The 17,050-nt window shown below is 46.1% G+C and overlaps 1 protein-coding gene across 1 annotated transcript in view; it reads right to left on the bottom strand.

The window, feature by feature from the left end:
- Window positions 1-2,511: 2,511 nt before the first annotated feature.
- Window positions 2,512-17,050, bottom strand: part of LOC139412351 (dynein axonemal heavy chain 10) — a 58,333-nt gene continuing 43,794 nt past the window's right edge. Inside the window, exons 58-80 of the mRNA XM_071159173.1 lie at window positions 16,863-17,037; window positions 13,143-13,324; window positions 12,382-12,518; window positions 11,948-12,165; window positions 11,303-11,524; window positions 11,042-11,189; window positions 10,654-10,933; window positions 10,327-10,556; window positions 9,946-10,219; window positions 9,739-9,843; window positions 9,476-9,630; window positions 9,216-9,370; window positions 8,893-9,076; window positions 7,378-7,578; window positions 6,912-7,121; window positions 6,660-6,755; window positions 6,324-6,495; window positions 6,050-6,181; window positions 5,759-5,970; window positions 5,360-5,527; window positions 4,934-5,114; window positions 3,572-3,717; window positions 2,512-2,768 (exon numbers count right to left, since the gene is read on the bottom strand). Coding sequence (XP_071015274.1) covers window positions 2,622-2,768; window positions 3,572-3,717; window positions 4,934-5,114; window positions 5,360-5,527; window positions 5,759-5,970; window positions 6,050-6,181; window positions 6,324-6,495; window positions 6,660-6,755; window positions 6,912-7,121; window positions 7,378-7,578; window positions 8,893-9,076; window positions 9,216-9,370; window positions 9,476-9,630; window positions 9,739-9,843; window positions 9,946-10,219; window positions 10,327-10,556; window positions 10,654-10,933; window positions 11,042-11,189; window positions 11,303-11,524; window positions 11,948-12,165; window positions 12,382-12,518; window positions 13,143-13,324; window positions 16,863-17,037 — 4,130 coding nt within the window. The 3' untranslated portion in view covers window positions 2,512-2,621. The remainder of the gene's footprint in view (window positions 2,769-3,571; window positions 3,718-4,933; window positions 5,115-5,359; window positions 5,528-5,758; window positions 5,971-6,049; window positions 6,182-6,323; window positions 6,496-6,659; window positions 6,756-6,911; window positions 7,122-7,377; window positions 7,579-8,892; window positions 9,077-9,215; window positions 9,371-9,475; window positions 9,631-9,738; window positions 9,844-9,945; window positions 10,220-10,326; window positions 10,557-10,653; window positions 10,934-11,041; window positions 11,190-11,302; window positions 11,525-11,947; window positions 12,166-12,381; window positions 12,519-13,142; window positions 13,325-16,862; window positions 17,038-17,050) is intronic.

Consider the following 17,050-nt stretch of genomic DNA (forward strand, 5'->3'; position numbering starts at 1 on the left):
GTGGGCAGACCTTGGTGTTTGGGCAAGGTCCAGGCAGACAGAGCCAAAGAGCAGGGGTGGTGGGCTCTGTAACCTCTCTCCCATGCCCAGCGGAAAGGGGCCTGGAAGGTTTCTGTCCAAACAGCCACTAACCACAGAGCTGTGGGCAGGTTCCAAGCTAAACACCTGGACCTGCAGCCTGCAGCCCAGTAATCTATATCTGTGGTCAGAGTGACTACACTTCTCAGATCTCTCAATGGGCAGCACTGTAGGGCTTACCAGCTGCACACAATCATGATGCTGAAGAGGAAGAGAGGCCATCTAAGAGCATGATTCATAACAGCACACAGTTACACCACAACACAGGGCAGAATTCTTGGCATCCTGTCCTCCTGAGGCACACTGTATGTTGTGAGGTAGTTTGACTCCTATCACTACTGCATTTATGAGATTATTACGGCATTGATGATGACTGCACCCCCTTACACACATTAACACGTAGGTGGGCAAGCTTCCCTAATGTAGTGGCTTTGCTTGTGGGTTGTCGCAGACTCAGACACCCTTGCACAGATGGGCATTGAGACAGACTGGCGCAGGACTCTCCTCGCAGTGCAGTGGAAGCTTTGATCTACTCTCTGAGGTTCATCTGCTCCGAATCACACCAAACGGAAACTGCTTCAGAAAGCTTGACGGGGGGGATTGTAGTGTCTGCATTTTTTGTTTCAGGGCATGCTTGGCATTTTATGAGGCAGCAGACCGGCGCAGAGTGGAGCCAAGAAGGAACTGGAGGAGTTTAGGGTTAATGTAAATCCCTCCAGTCTCGTGCAGCTGAAACTTATCTTGGCCTCTGAAGGGGGAGGTAGGGGTCGTTTGCATTTTATATTTTCCCTTTCTTGTCTTGTTACTTTTTCCTACCCTTTTTTCTTCTCTCCACCCTGTAATCAAATATAAAGAGTTCCTTTACCTATTGTCTCTCTAAGGTCATGTATTACTGAAGTTCCTTTGACTAATTTGCCGTGCACATACATGAAAAAGTAGACCATTCTGACTTTTCTATTCTATAGAGTTGCAACACAGACTTTTTACTGCCTCCCCCCTCCCTGTGTAGGCTCATAAAAGTGCCTCAAGCTCCTCTCCACAGTGCTGTCTGCTTTATGACAGCCATACTAGTGAAACCAGCAGGTGCTATCTGGCCTGCCCCCCTCACCCCTCTAACCATTGCCCCACACTGTCAAGACTGGTCACACTGCTCACTGCTGTGGGATTATACAATACAGAGCTCGAGCTGGGTGACTTGAGTCAGATAATTCCAGGCAGAACTGCCTGTACATGTGCTGTATGTCGACGTCATGGTCATGCTTGAGCCCCTCTGTGACCCAGACCGCTATCTCACCTCAGTATCTGAGATTACTCAATATCAGTCTATTTGCTCACTCTGAATAGCTAACGCAGAGAACAAACCACAATACTTATAGTCAGAGCTCGATCAAATAAATAAAAAGGAAAATAATATTGGAGGTCTAGGATAAGTTTGTGGAGTGTGCACTTTGGTCAATGTTTCACTCAGATACACATTTTCCAGACTCCTGGTTTTCCCAAAGTGACAGCTATAATCAATTTTTAGCCTCTATAGGCAGGAAATATATCTCAAGCTCTTTAAAAATGGACTCAATTCCTTTTGGATTATGCATGAAAAAAACATGAAAGATGTTTCAATTAATTAAATTACAAACATATGAAGACAGCACGTACATATCTGACCTGTACGATCAGATTCAGACCTAAATCTACATTTAATGTGTGGGGATATACATTTTAAAACACCTATCTTTAGACTATATCAGAATGGAGGGCCTCCCTTCCCCTATACGCCAGCTCTATGTAGTCAACGAAAAGGGGGGATGAAATATAACCTGGAGAAATAATGTTACGATTTTAATTAAAACTAATACAAAACAGACCTTGTTTTCCCTGTGGATTTATTTCCCCCGTCAGTCGGTCGAGGCGGCCTGAGCACAGATGCTGGGCATTAGAAATGTCACGAGGAATAAAGCAGAGAGAGGACTTAATAAAAAGATCTGTCGTCAGAGATTAAAAATAGCAGGGGTTGGGGATAGAACCTCTGAGATCCAATGGCACCTCTTCAGATTGGAGACAGGAGTTCTGCAGTGGGTCTCTACTCCACTACTCTGAGTGAACACAGGACTGGGGTGGGCTGCCACCTAGTGTTAATTCATGATAAGAACAACTGTGGATTTTTAAAACTTTATTTATTGAACCTTTATTTAACTAAGTCAGTTAAGAACTAATTCTTATTTACAATGATGGCCTACCCCTGCAAACCTGGACAACGCTGGGACAATTGTGCGCCGCCCTATGGGACTCCCAATAACAGCCGGATGTGATACAGCCTGGATTCGAACCAGGAAGTGTAGTGACGCCTCTTGCACTGAGATGCAGTGCTGTAGACCACTGCGCCACTCGGGAGCCCTATGTGCCAGAGAAATCGATTGATGTAATAGTATGCTAGCATGTCACCAAATGTGATATTTGATAGTTTCCCAAATATTTAAAATAAATTCAGCCTTTAAAATGTGCCTTTAAATGATCTACATAGAAATCTAAAACAAATATAAACATCATCAGTCTGCATTGAGGCACAGACAGACTCCCTGCAACACCCAGTGGGAGATGTGCTTGGTGGTAAAGAGATCTGCCTCAAACACCAGCCCCACACCCATAGCATTCCTCCTCATGGACGTGGTGTACACTGGAGTCCTCAGAGTATTCTACGAAAAAACACATAGACACAGTTAGAAAGCGTCAAAACATACATTTTAAAACAATGAAACTGCATTGCTAGAGAGGCCACTAGCGAAGTCACTAAGCACATGTTCTGAAGGGTCAGTCTGCTATATCTGGTGTAATTCTCCTGTCTTATCTGGCGTCCTGTGTGAATTAAAGTATGCTCCTTCTAATTCTCCCTCTCTCCCTCTCCCTCCCCTCCCAGAGGACCTGAGCCCTAGGACCATGCCTTAGGACTACCTGGCCTGATTACACCTTGCTGTCCCCAGTCCACCTGGTCGTGCAGCTGCTCCAGTTTCAACTGTTCTGCCTGCGGCAATGAAACCCTGACCTATTCACCGGACGTGCTGTTTTCGACTCTCTCTCGACCGTACCTGCTGTCTCGAACTCTGAATGCTCGGCTATGAAAATCCAACTGACATTTACTCCTGAGGTGCTGACCTGTTGCACCCTCTACAAACACTGTGATGATTATTATTTGACACTGCTGGTCATCTATGAACGTTTGAACATCTTGGCCACTGTTATAATCTCCACCCGGCACAGCCAGAAGAGGACTGGCCACACCTCAGAGACTGGTTCCTCTCTAGGTTTCTTCCTTGGTTCCTGCCAATCTAGGGAGATTTCCCTAGCCACCGTGCTTCTACATCTGCATTGCTTGTTGTTTGGGGTTTTAGGCTGGGATTCTGTATAGCACTTTGTGACATCGGCTGATGTAAAAAGGGCTTTAGAAATACAGTTGATTGATTGATTGAAGGGATAAGGTGGTGAGTGGTGTTGCCCCTACCTGTAGTTTGAGGCGATGTGCTTCTATGGGGATGACCTTCAGGATGGGCAACTGGACCACCAGTACTTTGGGTTTACTCCTGATCAGACAACCCCTCTCTATGTCCCAGTCTGCTCCCTCCAGATACAGGCCTGACACGAAGCAGCCTGGGAGAACACAACCACAACCCTCAGTATCAAAGCATCACTGTCTGTCTGTCTGTCTGTCCACCTGTCTGTCTGTCCATCTGTCTGTCAGTGTGTGTGTTAATATGTCTGTCAGTGTGTGTGTTAATATGTCTGTCAGTGTGTGTGTTAATATGTCTGTTAGTGTGTGTGTTAATATGTCTGTCAGTGTGTGTGTTAACATGTCCGTCCGTCCGTCCGTCTGTCCGTCTGTCTGTCTGTCCGTGTTAGTATGTCCGCCTGTCCATCTGTCTGTCTGTCCATATGTCTGTCAGTGTTAATATGTCTGTCAGTGTTAATATGTCTGTCAGTGTTAATGTCTGTCAGTGTGTGTGTTAGTATGTCTGCCAGTGTGTGTGTTAACATGTCTGTCAGTGTGTGTGTTAACATGTCCGTCCGTCCGTCCGTCTGTCCGTCTGTCTGTCTGTCCGTGTTAGTATGACCGTCCGTGACAGTCTGTCCGTCCGCCCGTCCGTCAGTGTTAGTATGTCCGTCTGTGTGTGTGTCTGTCTCTCTGTCAGTGTTAGTATGTCCGTCCGTGTGTGTGTCTGTCTGTCTGTCCGCCTGCCCATCTGTCTGTCTGTCCATCTGTCCGTCCGTGTGTGTGTGTGTCTGTCTGTCTGTCTGTCAGTGTTAGAATGTCCGTCCGTCTGTCTGTCTGTCCATCTGTCCGTCCGTGTGTGTGTCTGTCTGTCTGTCAGTGTTAGAATGTCCGTCCGTCTGTCTGTCCGCCTGTCCATCTGTCTGTCAGTGTGTATGTTAACATGTCTGTCAGTGTGTGTGTTAATGTCTGTCAGTGTGTGTGTTAATGTCTGTCAGTGTGTGTGTTAATGTCTGTCAGTGTGTGTGTTAATATGTCTGTCAGTGTGTGTGTTAATATGTCTGTCAGTGTGTGTGTTAATATGTCTGTCAGTGTGTGTGTTAATATGTCTGTCAGTGTGTGTTAATATGTCTGTCAGTGTGTGTTAATATGTCTGTCAGTGTGTTAATATGTCTGTCAGTGTGTGTTAATTTGTCTGTCAGTGTGTGTTAATATGTCTGTCAGTGTGTGTTAATATGTCTGTCAGTGTGTGTTAATATGTCCGTCCGTGTGTGTGTTAACATGTCTGTCAGCGTGTGTGTTAATATGTCTGTCAGCGTGTGTGTTAATATGTCCGTCCGTGTGTGTGTGTCTGTCTGTCTGTCAGAGGACTCTCACCCTGTCCAGGCCTCTCGTTGACCTCCTCCTCAGTGGTGTACTGAGTGACCTGTGTGTAGAGTGTGGAGCGGTCAAGCGGCCAGCCGTTCCTTCTGCATGTGGCCTGAACCAGAGCAGTTAGGTAGGACTCTGGGATCTGCAGCCCTGACAACCACATCACATTGGGCTCCCCTTTATCCACCTGGAAGGAAGAACCATCAAAATAAAACATAACTACACAACCACTACATACATACATGTACATACTGTATTTACATTTATATGTACTATACATCATGGATACTTTGATACCAAGAAAGTGTGACCTTGAATAACATATCTGCATGAGCAACAGCTAATGGGGATCCTTATAAACTAAACCAATCTTCTGGGAGATGTGTACGATATGTCTTAGAGAATAACTGTATTAGAGCGCAGGATGTTCACCCAGGAGTTGTACTGGTCGTAACGCCTCTTGAAGTGGATCATCCAGTTGCCCAGGGACTTGAGGGTATCAGGTGCCAGCTTCCTCCAGATAGCAGGGATCATGCCGTTGAAGAGGGCGCGTGCCACCTCATCCAGCTCACTACTCATGCCCACCTCACCAGCCAGAGCCTACGGACACAGACACATTTGTTAGTTCACATCCCCATACCAAACTATAGGTACTATAGGTATCTCACCTGGTTCCTTTAGTAAATATGCAATAGACAACAGCAAACGTTCTAAAGATAATTATACTGTTTTATGTAGATACAAAAGAAGGCCCCATGACAATCTGTCCTTGTAGTTCTTCCTCTTTCTATACCCCTCACTGTTCCTGTCTGTCTTCTCCCCCTCTCTCACCCTCTGCAACTCAGCCAGAGAGCGTCCAATCCTGACAATGAGCTTGTTGAAGCGCTCCAGCTCCTGCAGCAGCACCACGGAGGTGGGGGAGATCTCCAGGCCAAACTTCTTACGGATCACGTCCAGGTCAAACACCTGGGGCAGCTTGTTCTGGATGTCCCGGGCCACGTTGCTGATGTACTCATCCCTGCTGATGCCTCCACCAGACTCACCTGAGGATCCCGACAGAAAGGTGAGGAGGCCAGATTATGCTCAGTCTGTGTGTATGTGTGTGTGTGAGGTTTCTGTTACCAGTCTGCGGCTGCAGATCTATCAGGTGGGTCCACATGTCGCGGGCTGCCTGTGTATAGTATCCAATCTCAGCATTGGGGTGCAAACCAAACACCTCTGGAGTGTTGGCCAGGGGCAAGGTCTCAATCTCCCCTGTGATACATAGCAAGTCAATCAGAGAAGATGGATGACAACTACAAGTTAATAACAACAATGGCAGTGCAGTAGAAATCGTATGTAAAAAGCTACATTTGAAGTCTGTATATCAGACCAGGGATGAACTACATCCACTGACCAACATAATTTTCCTTGGGCCCGTCAGGAGGGATCTTGTAGTCCACGTCCTTGTTGTGGAAGAAGTGAAAGGGCTGGAAGGTGTCAAAGATGAAGTCTCCCAGGTACTCATCCATGTAGACCGTCAAGATCCTGCGATCAAAGCTGTCTATACACCTGCCTCCATACATTACCTGAGAGAGGGAGCGTAAGCACACACACACGCACACACGCACGCACGCACACACACACACACACACAAACACAAATGGAAGCCATTAGTGCGAGGCTATTATACTAATAGGATTCTGTACTATCATTGTTAAGTCAATGTGATGTATGAATAGGTGAGCCTGACCTCTCCTATGAGATACTTGAGACTTCCCCAGGGGATCTTAGCATCTCCCTGAGTGTGAGCTTTGGTCAGGTAGGTGTCCAGGATCTCCATGCACACCTGGTCAACAGAGAACATCCACATCAGCGCACACAAAGACTGGAGTTACAGACATGACATTTAAACTGATCAGCAAAAGGAAATTACTATGAAGTAAATGTAATCAATAGTGTAAGTCCTGTGGATGCTGTTAAAAACAGTCATTTTCCCACTCACCTGGAAGTCAGACTCGTTAAAGTCGTATGACACGTTCCAGCCGATCTTGCCGTACTTGCGTCTCTCCTGCACCACAGCGTGGAAGAAGGACAGCACGTAGACCAGGCTGCGGTAGGCCGGGTGGGGGCAGCCCATCAGAGTCTCGTGGGCGATCTTAAAGAAGGTTGCCCTCATGTTCAGCTTCAGCCCGTTGGGAGGCTCCGTCACCACCTGGAAGAACAGAGAAACAGAGATCAGGTCCTAAAGTCAATTCGCTTCAATCCTCAATGGCTGTTTTGCTGTGATTAGGTGAACGAATCGGGCTGGGGAAACTGTATGGTGTTGGAAGAGTGAATCAGAGATAGTTTTATGATAAAGTGTCTGTCTGTCTAAGTCACATTGTATACAGTTAGCTGCAGTAGGCAACAGTCTGTGTTAGGTGCAGTAGGTAGCAGGCCTGTTTGACTAAGTTAGAGCTCTTCCTCACCTTGAGAGACTTCTGTAGGATGCCGATGGGAAAGTCTTTGATGGGATCAGTGGTGAGCCACAGTCTGAAGTCAGGGTGGGCCTTGGTGATCCTCTCCAGGGACTTCTCTAGGTCCTTCAGCCACTTCACCAGCAGGTGGCAGTTCTGCAGCATCAGCCACTGGCCCCGAGAGACCGCCGTTTCCAGCAGCTGCAGCGCCACCTACAGAACACAACAACAATACTGTATCATACTAACAACATTCCAATTAGCTTTGTGGTTGAATGTGCACCAAAAGTACATGTGGTATGCAATCTGGTTTCCGCTCAGGTTATAGATGTGTCACTGCAACCTTAAATGTCCTAAATGATGTCTCAATTGCCCTTGATTCTAAGCAATGTTGTGCTGCTATTTTTATTGACTTGGCCAAAGCTTTTGACACGGTAGACCATTCCATTCTTGCGGGCCGGCTTAGGAGTATTGGTGTCTCTGAGGGGTATTTGGCCTGGTTTGCTAACTACCTCTCTCAAAGAGTGCAGTATAAAGTCAGAACATCTGCTGTCTCAGCCACTGCCTGTCACCAAGGGAGTACCCCATGGCTCGATCCTAGGCCCCACGCTCTTCTCAATTTACATCAAGAACATAGCTCATGCAGTAGGAAGCTCTCTCATCCATTTATATTTTTTATTTCAACCTTTATTTAACTAGGCAAATCAGTTAAGAACAATTTGAGTTGTTTTGTTTTTGTTTTGAATTTCACCCCCTTTTCTCCCCAATTTTGTGGTATCCAATTGTTAGTAGCTACTATCTTGTCTCATCGCTACAACTCCCGTACGGGCTCGGGAGAGACGAAGGTTGAAAGTCATGCGTCCTCCGATACACAACCCATCCAACCCGGAAGCTAGCCGCACCAATGTGTCGGAGGAAACACTGTGCACCTGGAAACCTTGGTTAGCGCGCACTGCGCCCGGCCCACCACAGGAGTCGCTGGTGCGCGATGAGACAAGGATATACCTACCTGCCAAACCCTCCCTAACCCGGACGACTCTAGGCCAATTGTGGGTCGCCCCACGGACCTCCCGGTCACGGCCGGTTACGACCGGTTACGCAAACCCAGAGTCTCTGGTGGCACAGCTGGCGCTGCAGTACAAATTCACAAATTCTTATTTACAATGGCGGCCTACCCCTGCCAAACCCAGATGACGCTGGGCCAATCGTGCACCGCCCTATGGGACTCCTAATCACGGCCAGATACAGCCTGGATTTGAACCAGGGACTGTAGTGACGCCTCTTGTACTGAGATGTAGTGCCTTAGACCACTCTCTTTATGTTGTGTTGTGGTGTCTCTCTTGTCGTGATGTGTGTTTTGTCCTATATATTTTTCTCTTATCCCAGCCCCCACAGGAGGCCTTTTGCCTTTTGGTAGGTTCTTAATTAACTGACTTGCCTAGTTAAATAAAGGTTCAATAAAAAAATAAAAAATAAATTGTAACATTGGAAGCTCTATTGCTGTGATTAATGAGTGTTGCCTGCTACCTTCTCCTGACCTTGTCCCATGGCCAGAAACTTTAGCCTGCTGCCCCCAAAGCCAGACCTCTCAGCAAGCTTCATGAGGTCACTGGCTGGGTCGGAACCGGGGCTCAGAATGAACACGATGGGGGAGTTGGGTGAACTCTGCTCATAGATGGCCTCGAAACTGATCACAGGGGGCTGCACATACCTGAGAGGGAGGGGGGCGAGGTAGACAGTAGAAAGTGAATAGGGAGAAACACTAAAGTCTCATCTCCACAAGTCAAGATATTTTGGATCAAAGCAATAGGAGTTCAGGTTTGTTTACAAGTAGGAGAATGGTCTATTACTTCTCTCCCATGGTGATGGTGACATAGTCAGTGACAGCCCGGTAGACTCTGTCCAGGCGGAAGCAGCGCAGCAACAGCAGCTTCTGGAAGGCAGTCAGGTTGTCTTTATACTTCATGGGGAAGGGAGCCTGCTCTGGCCCATCCAGGTCATACCACTGAGATGACAACAGAGAGGAGGGTTAACAATGAACCATTCTAGAGAGGACATAGGAACATATTCAGTGCATCACTAGGTCACAAGATTGGATGGTGTTACTCACAGTCTTCCACTCTGGCAGGTTCTTCTCCACGTCATCTGGTAGGGAGCCAAACTCAGCAGGGAAGAGCTCAGCCAGTCGTATGATGTCCTCCCAGCCCTGGCCTGGAAGCCAGTGACACGGCTTCTTCCTCTTGCTCATCTCCAGGGACAGGTTGCCTGGATTGGGGAGCACAGAGAGGAAAAAGCGTATGTGAGTTATGGGTCTCCAAGTTGGTGTGCTGTGTTTATGTGAGTGTATGGTAGATGACATCATATGTCTCTCACCCTTGAGGAAGAAGTCCAGCTCCTCCTGGGGAGCCCTCCCCTCTGGCTGCCCAATCTTTATTGTCAAATTGAAGGAGAACAGCAGCTTGTGTCTCTCAAACAGACCTGAGTCACACACACACACAGTTTCAGATCAATCCCAGCTATCACATAACTGTTCCCACAAAAGTCCAAGTTTGACCATTCCTGAACACCCTGTCACCTCACCTGTGCATCCATAGTTGTAGACATTGTATGTCAGGGTGTCCATGATGTTCTTCAGCCTCTTGGGCAGGATGGAGTCAGGCAGGGACTTGCGCAGGGAGAAGTCAAAAACCTCCAGATAGGAGGCCAGAGAGTACTGGTACATGCTGTTCACCAGGGCCATCTCCGCCAGCACAAAGAACAGGATGGCACCGCGCTTGGCAGCGGGACGGTAGCCATCTCGCAGCTTATCAATGTCTGTTGATGTCTTCTCTGCCAGCTTCAGCTTCTCAAACACCTAGGGAGTTACATCAGAGAACACAGACAAAGCATTAAGAGAGCCCAGGCCTCATGCTCTCTGATGTCTTCCCCTTGAGAGTGAGTGTATCCTGTCTCCAGACAAACCTCGCTGGCCTTGGACTTAGTCTCCTCCAGAGTGTGGACCAGCTCCACGTTATCCAGCATGTTGCCTGTGGAGGTGGCTAGCTCCCTCAGCAGAGAGTCCTCCAGGTCTTTCAGCAGCTTCTTGTTCTCACTGGTCTCCTGGATCAGTCTCTCCCGCTGCTCCTCCAGCTCCTTACGTTCAAAGCCCACGATCACACTCAGCAGCTGGTCCTCCAGACCCTTCAGCGTCACTGAGAGAGACACACACACGCACACAAACTGTTACCCCACACACTCACACCACATACAGTGTAGACACAGGCGTGCTGACATACAGAGACGTCTCACCAGTGTAGTTGATGACCATGGCCTTTCCGAACACAGAGGGAGAGTACTTAGGGTTGGACAGTTTGGTGTTGAGGTAGAGTTTGAAGTTGGGGTCGTAGTCCACCTCTTTGTCCCCCAACGTTATAACCTGCCGGCCCTCGGCTCCTTTCACGTTCTTCTCCAGGACGTTGTCGATCACAGGGTCAATGTACTCATCCACGTCTTGGAACAGGAAGGGAAAGCCATACTTGATGGCCATCTCCAGCTGCTTCAAGAAGTCTGGGTCATTGAACGAAGAGATCTATGGAAGAGGTCAATCACATACAGTATAAGAATAACATCCAGTAAATGCAGATGTAAAATAATAATAGTTAGATCCTGTGAAGTCAGCTGATAAAGTTAGCCGTACCTTAAGGTTGAACTTCTCCTCCTTCTTTTTGATCCAGTTGAGGGCTTGCTGTTGGGGGTCGATACACATGGGGAAGCGGCTGGCCCTGGTGGTCAGAATCCCGTTCTGGACTGACAGCTCATCTGGAGGAAGGCCCTCTGACCCCCATCTACAACACAGACACCTTTACTCCCTCACTTCCTCTCACAAAAAAACACACTCACAAATGCAAGTATGAATGCATGTACGCACACACACCAACACACACGTACAGTCTCTGACCTGCTGATCTCCACCTCGTCGGTCAGTAGGCTCTCCACTCTGAAGGGCTGGCTGAGAGGGATGCCTCTCTCCAACACATCCTTTTCCCACACGTCAAACACCATCTCATTCCTGAAGTCCCAGCTGAATGCCCCCTCGTAGCTCAGGAACGCAGCACAGATCAGGCAGTCGCCTAGGAGACGCACACGACGCTGTTTCAACTCCTCCAGGTCATCTGTCCATCTGGGAAGAGGAAGAAGGAGAGGAAGACGAGAAGAGGAGGAAGAGACAGATACAGAGATGGTAGGGCAGATGTAATTTCAATGTCTAGTTTTGGTTTACATTTGGTTGAGTTGTCAACTAATGTGAATTCAACAAAACATTTGACCATGTCATTGGATTTAGGTTAAAAGTTGGGTGTAATGACATAGAAACAATGTTGATTCATATATGGTCCACAGCCTTCAACTGGGTGTAAGTCATGCTGACGTTGATGACTTCTTGCATATCCAATCAGTTTTCCACGTTGATTCAACATCATCACATTTCATTTTTTTGTTGAAACGACATGGAAACAACGTTGATTCAAATACGGTCCACAGCCTTCAACTGGCTGTAACTCATGCTGAGTCTGTGTGTATATGCACTCCACCGCGCTGTCCTCACCGCTCATTCTCCGAGCCCAGGCCTGAGATGAGTTTGTCAGCAGCAATCAGCCTCCTCTCCATGACCTCAGCCTCCTCCTGCAGCAGCTGCTTCTCCCCCATGGCAGCACTGTACTTGTCCCCCAGCGCCCCCAGCTCCCTCTGGATGGTCCCCAGCTCGTTCTGAATACGCTCCAGCTCACGCTTGCTCTGGAAGAAGTTCTTCTCTAGGCGCGCCACCTGCAACAGACAGCCAGGGGTGTTGAAACGCCACTAACACAACACTGCTCATTCTTAAAGGCTGGTGCCATTTAACTGGCATGGGCCATGTGCTGGATAGTGTTATGCCTATAACATAAACAAAAGAGATTTATGACTATGACACTTCCCCTGTGCCGATCAAAGTCATTTACACTGTTTATACTATCTCTATCACATTTGCCTGGATCACGTTACCTTCTCTCTCTTGGGCTTGATCTCCCTGGCGACGTCACAGTAGCCCATGACAGCCTCCACAAACTTGAGCATCCCAGAGCCAGCCTTACTGATGGCCTGCATCTCCTCAAAGCTGGTGTTCAGGTTCTTCAAGAAGCCTGGCCAGGGGAAACACAGGGCAATAGAGTGAACATATACAGGTAACTGCCAAAATAAAGAAAACACTTGAGTAAATGAGGCTTACAAAGTATATTGAAATCAGGTGTTTCCACACAGGTGTGGTTCCTGAGTTAACTACGCAATTAACATCCCATCATGCTTAGGGTCATCTTTTCCAGTTGCCCATGAGTTTGGCTACCATGGCTAGAAGAAGCCACAGGGGTCTCAAAGGAACATAGGGGATTTAAAGTGTGTGTGCGTGTCTCAGTCACCACCAGATCTCAACCCAATTGAACACTTATGGGAGATTCTGGAGCTGCGCCTCCACCACAAACACCAAATGATTTCTGTGGAACAATGGTGTCGCATCCCTCCAACAGAGTTCCAGACACTTGAAGAATTTACACCAAGGAGCAATGAAGCTGTTCTGGCGGCTCATGGTGGCACAACACTCTATTAAGACACTATATGATGGTGTTTCCTTTATTAAGGAAGTTACCTGTATCCATGTATTTGCTATTTCAGGGCTCATACTGCATATTAAAGTTGCATTACGGATAAAGTTAGACCTATTGTTGTACTGTTTTGGAGTGAAAACCACAGAACAGAAGTGGCCTACCTACCTCTGACAGTCTTGACCTGGCTGGGGTTGATGGCATCACAGTCCATCTCCATCAATGCACGCAGGAAGTTGCCCTCTGACATCATGCTCTTGGCTGACTTCCAGCTGATCTCCTTCTGGCCTCGCATCACCAGGATGCACTCACACACCACCTGCACCTGTTTGGGCGGCTTGGCAAATGATCTGCAAGGGTTGACGCGCCAGACGAGTGGACAGAAGCACAACCAAAGAGACAGGCACAGGAAAAAAATAATCAATGAACATGAATGGAGCTCTAGGGCAACAACTTTTGTTAAAGCTGGAATCCGCATAAGGTGAAACAGCACCACTGTATGACGTAGCGCCTTGGTTATTATTTTATTTTGTTGATGAAAAAGAGGAGAGGAACATCTGGCATCATGGTAATTTAGAAAAAAATCACGCATGTAATGATGTCTGAGGGGAAAAAAACTGTGTTCGTTGTCTGAAATAACTTATTTGTTGTTGTAATATCACAAATGGACATAGCAGTTTCACCAAGTACAAATTGCTGCTTTAAAGGAGTCAAGCGGGAAAAATATTTGTTTTGTTTCTATCCATTGGCAAATCCTACACCTCTCCAAGGAGGAAATATACAGTGTCTCAACACAGCACAGCAAGATCTATAAAACAGGATTTACAGTGTCTTCAGAAAGTATTAACAGCCTGAATTAAAAAAAGATATTAAATTGAGATTTTGTGTCACTGGCCTACACACAAAACCCCATAATGTCAAAGTGGAGTTAAGTTTTTAGAAATGTTTACAAATTAATAAAAAATGAAAAGCAGAAATGTCTCGAGTCAATAAGCATTCAAGCCCTTTGTTATGGCAAGCCTAAATAGGTTCAGGAGTTCAAATATGTTTCATATGATTTCTGAATGACTACCTCATCTCTGTACCTCACACATACAATTATCTGTAAGGTCCCTCAGTCAAGCAGTGAATTTCAAACACAGATTCAACCACAAAGACCAGGGAGGTTTTCCAATGCCTTGCAAAGAAGGGCACATATTGGTAGATGGTAAATATAAAAAAAGCAGACATTGAATATCCCTTTGAGTATGGTGATGTTATTAATTACAATTTGGATGGTGTATCAATACACCCAGTCACTACAAAGATACAGGCGTCCTTCCTAACTCAGTTGCAGGAGAGGAAAGAAAACCGCTCAGAGATTTCACCATGAGGCAATGGTGACTTTAAAACAGTTACAGAGTTTAATGGCTGTGATCGGAGAAAACTGAGGATGTATCAACAATATTGTAGTTACTCCACAATACGATCCTAAATGACAGTGTGAAAAGAAGGAAGCCTGTACAGAATAAAAGTATTCCAAAACATACATCCTGTTCGCAACAAGACACTAAAGTAAAACTGCAAAAAATGTGGCGTTATGTTAGGCGCAAATCCAACACAACACTGAGTACCACTCTTCATATTTTCACGCATGATGGTGGCTGCATCATGTTATGGGTATGCTTGTCATCGGCAAGGACTAGGACGTTTTTTAGGATAAAAATAAACAGATTAGAGCTAGCTAAGCAAAATTCTAAAGGAAAACTGTTTCAGTCTACTTTCCAACAGATACTGGGAGACAAATTCACCTTCAGCAGGACAATAACCTAAAACACCAGGCAAAATATACACTGGAGTTGCTTACCAAGACAACATTAAATGCTCCTGAGTGGTCTAGTTACTGTTTTGACCTAAATTGGCTCAAAAATCTATGTTAAGACTTGAAAATGGCTGTCTAATAAGGATCAATCAACTTGACAGAGCTTGACGAATGTTTTAAATAATAATGTGACAATATTGTACAATCCAGGTGTGCAAAGATCTTTGAGACTTACCCAGAAAGACTCACAGCTGTAATTGCTGCCAAAGGTGATTCTAACATCAAGATACAGTTGAAGTCTGAAGTTTACGTACACCTTAGCCAAATACATTTCAACTCAGTTTTTCACAATTACTGACATTTAATCCTAGTAAATATTCCCTGTTTTAGGTCAGTTAGGATCACCACTTTATTTTAAGAATGTGAAATGTCAGGATAATAGTAGAGAGAATGATTTATTTCAGCTTTTATTTCTTTCATCACATTCCCAGTGGGTCAGAAGTTTACAAACACTCAATTAATATTTGGTAGCATTGCCTTTAAATGGTTTAACTTGGGTTAAACGTTTAGGGTAGCCTTCCACAAGCTTCCCACAATAAGTTGGGTGAATTTTGGCCCATTCCTCCTGACAGAGCTGGTGTAACTGAGTCAGGTTTGTAGGCCCCTTTGCTCGCACACGCTTTTTCATTTCTGCCCACACATTTTCTACAGGATTGAGGTCAGGGCTTTGTGATGGCCACTCCAATACCTTGATTTTGTTGACCTTAAGCCATTTTGCCACAACTTTGGAAGTATGCTTGGGGTCATTGTCCATTTGGAAGACCCATTTGCGACCAAGCTTTAACTGATGTCTTGAGATGTTGCTTTAATATATCCACATAATTTTCCTCACTCATTATGCCATCTATTTTGTGAAGTGCACCATTCCCTCCTGCAGCAAAGCAGGTTATGTCGATATAGAACTTGTTTTACTGTGGATATAGATAATTTTGTACCGGTTTCCTCCTGCATCTTCACAAGGTCCTTTGCTGTGGTTCTGGGATTGATTTGCTCTTTTCGCATCAAAGTACGTTCATCTCTAGGAGACAGAACGCGTCTCCTTCCTGAGCGGTATGACGGCTGCGTGGTCCCATGTTTTTTATACTTGCGTACTATTGTTTATACAGATGAACGTGGTACCTTCAGGCATTTGGAAATTGCTCCCAAGGATGAACCTGACTGACTGGTTGAGGTCTACAACTATCTTTCTGAGATCTTGGCTGATTTCTTTTGATTTACCCATGACGTCAAGAAAAAGGCACTGAGTTTGAAGGTATGACTTGAATTACATCCACAGGTACACCTCCAATTGACTCAAATGATGTCAATTAGCCTATCAGAAGCTTCTAAAGCCATGACATCCTTTTCTGGAATTTTCCAAGCTGTTTGAAGGCTATGAGTTTTCTATGAATTAGGATAAGGATCACGGAAAAAAGCATAGGTCACACTAGGTTCATACTTACATCCTCCTTCAACAGATGGATTAAAAACTCGAAACGTATTCCCAGTGAATGTTTTTGAAGTGTGGGAATGACTTATTTGATTTGTGTTTTATTGTTATATGTTTTTATTGATTTGTGTCTAACCAAAGCTGCCTTCTCTATCTATGAGGTTAGTGGTCTGGACCAAGTGTGTTCAGTTCAGTCCTGCTCCTGGAGGTCTGCTCTGTGTAAGCTTTAAAGCCACTGAGTAACTTGTTCCATTAATCAACATAAGACATTTCCCAAAATCACCATTTGTAATTTTCCTATGACAACATTTTCCTATTTTCCAGGGAGCCAAGGGCCGGGGAAGGGGCCAGATGACAACGTGACACTCCATCAGGACCAGACTGCTGATTACTGGCCCAGACTGTCTGATGAGTGTAACCACTACATTATGGGTGCCTCCCAAATTACACTCTATTCCCTATATAGTGCAGTCAAAAGTAGTGCACTATATAGTGAATAGGGTGCCATTTGTGATGCAACCTCTGTTTAACTTGTGGGACACAAAACCAACCAGGTGGGTGCAGTGGAGCACAGAGAGGGGAAGGTAGGGAGGGGCACCTGATCTCAGTGACGTCAGACTTGTCCAGGCTCTGCAGGGCAATGCGGGCTGCCTCCAGAGCAGGCAGGGCCTCAGCCAATGAGCTCTCGGCATCCCTCTTCTCCACAGCAATAACCTTGTTCTGCTCCTCGATCTCCTTGGCTTTGTCCTCCGCCAGCTTCTTCTTCTCCTCAGCTACACAAGAAGG

This window comes from Oncorhynchus clarkii, chromosome 6, assembly GCF_045791955.1.
Source record: "Oncorhynchus clarkii lewisi isolate Uvic-CL-2024 chromosome 6, UVic_Ocla_1.0, whole genome shotgun sequence".
Lineage (NCBI taxonomy): Eukaryota > Metazoa > Chordata > Actinopteri > Salmoniformes > Salmonidae > Oncorhynchus > Oncorhynchus clarkii.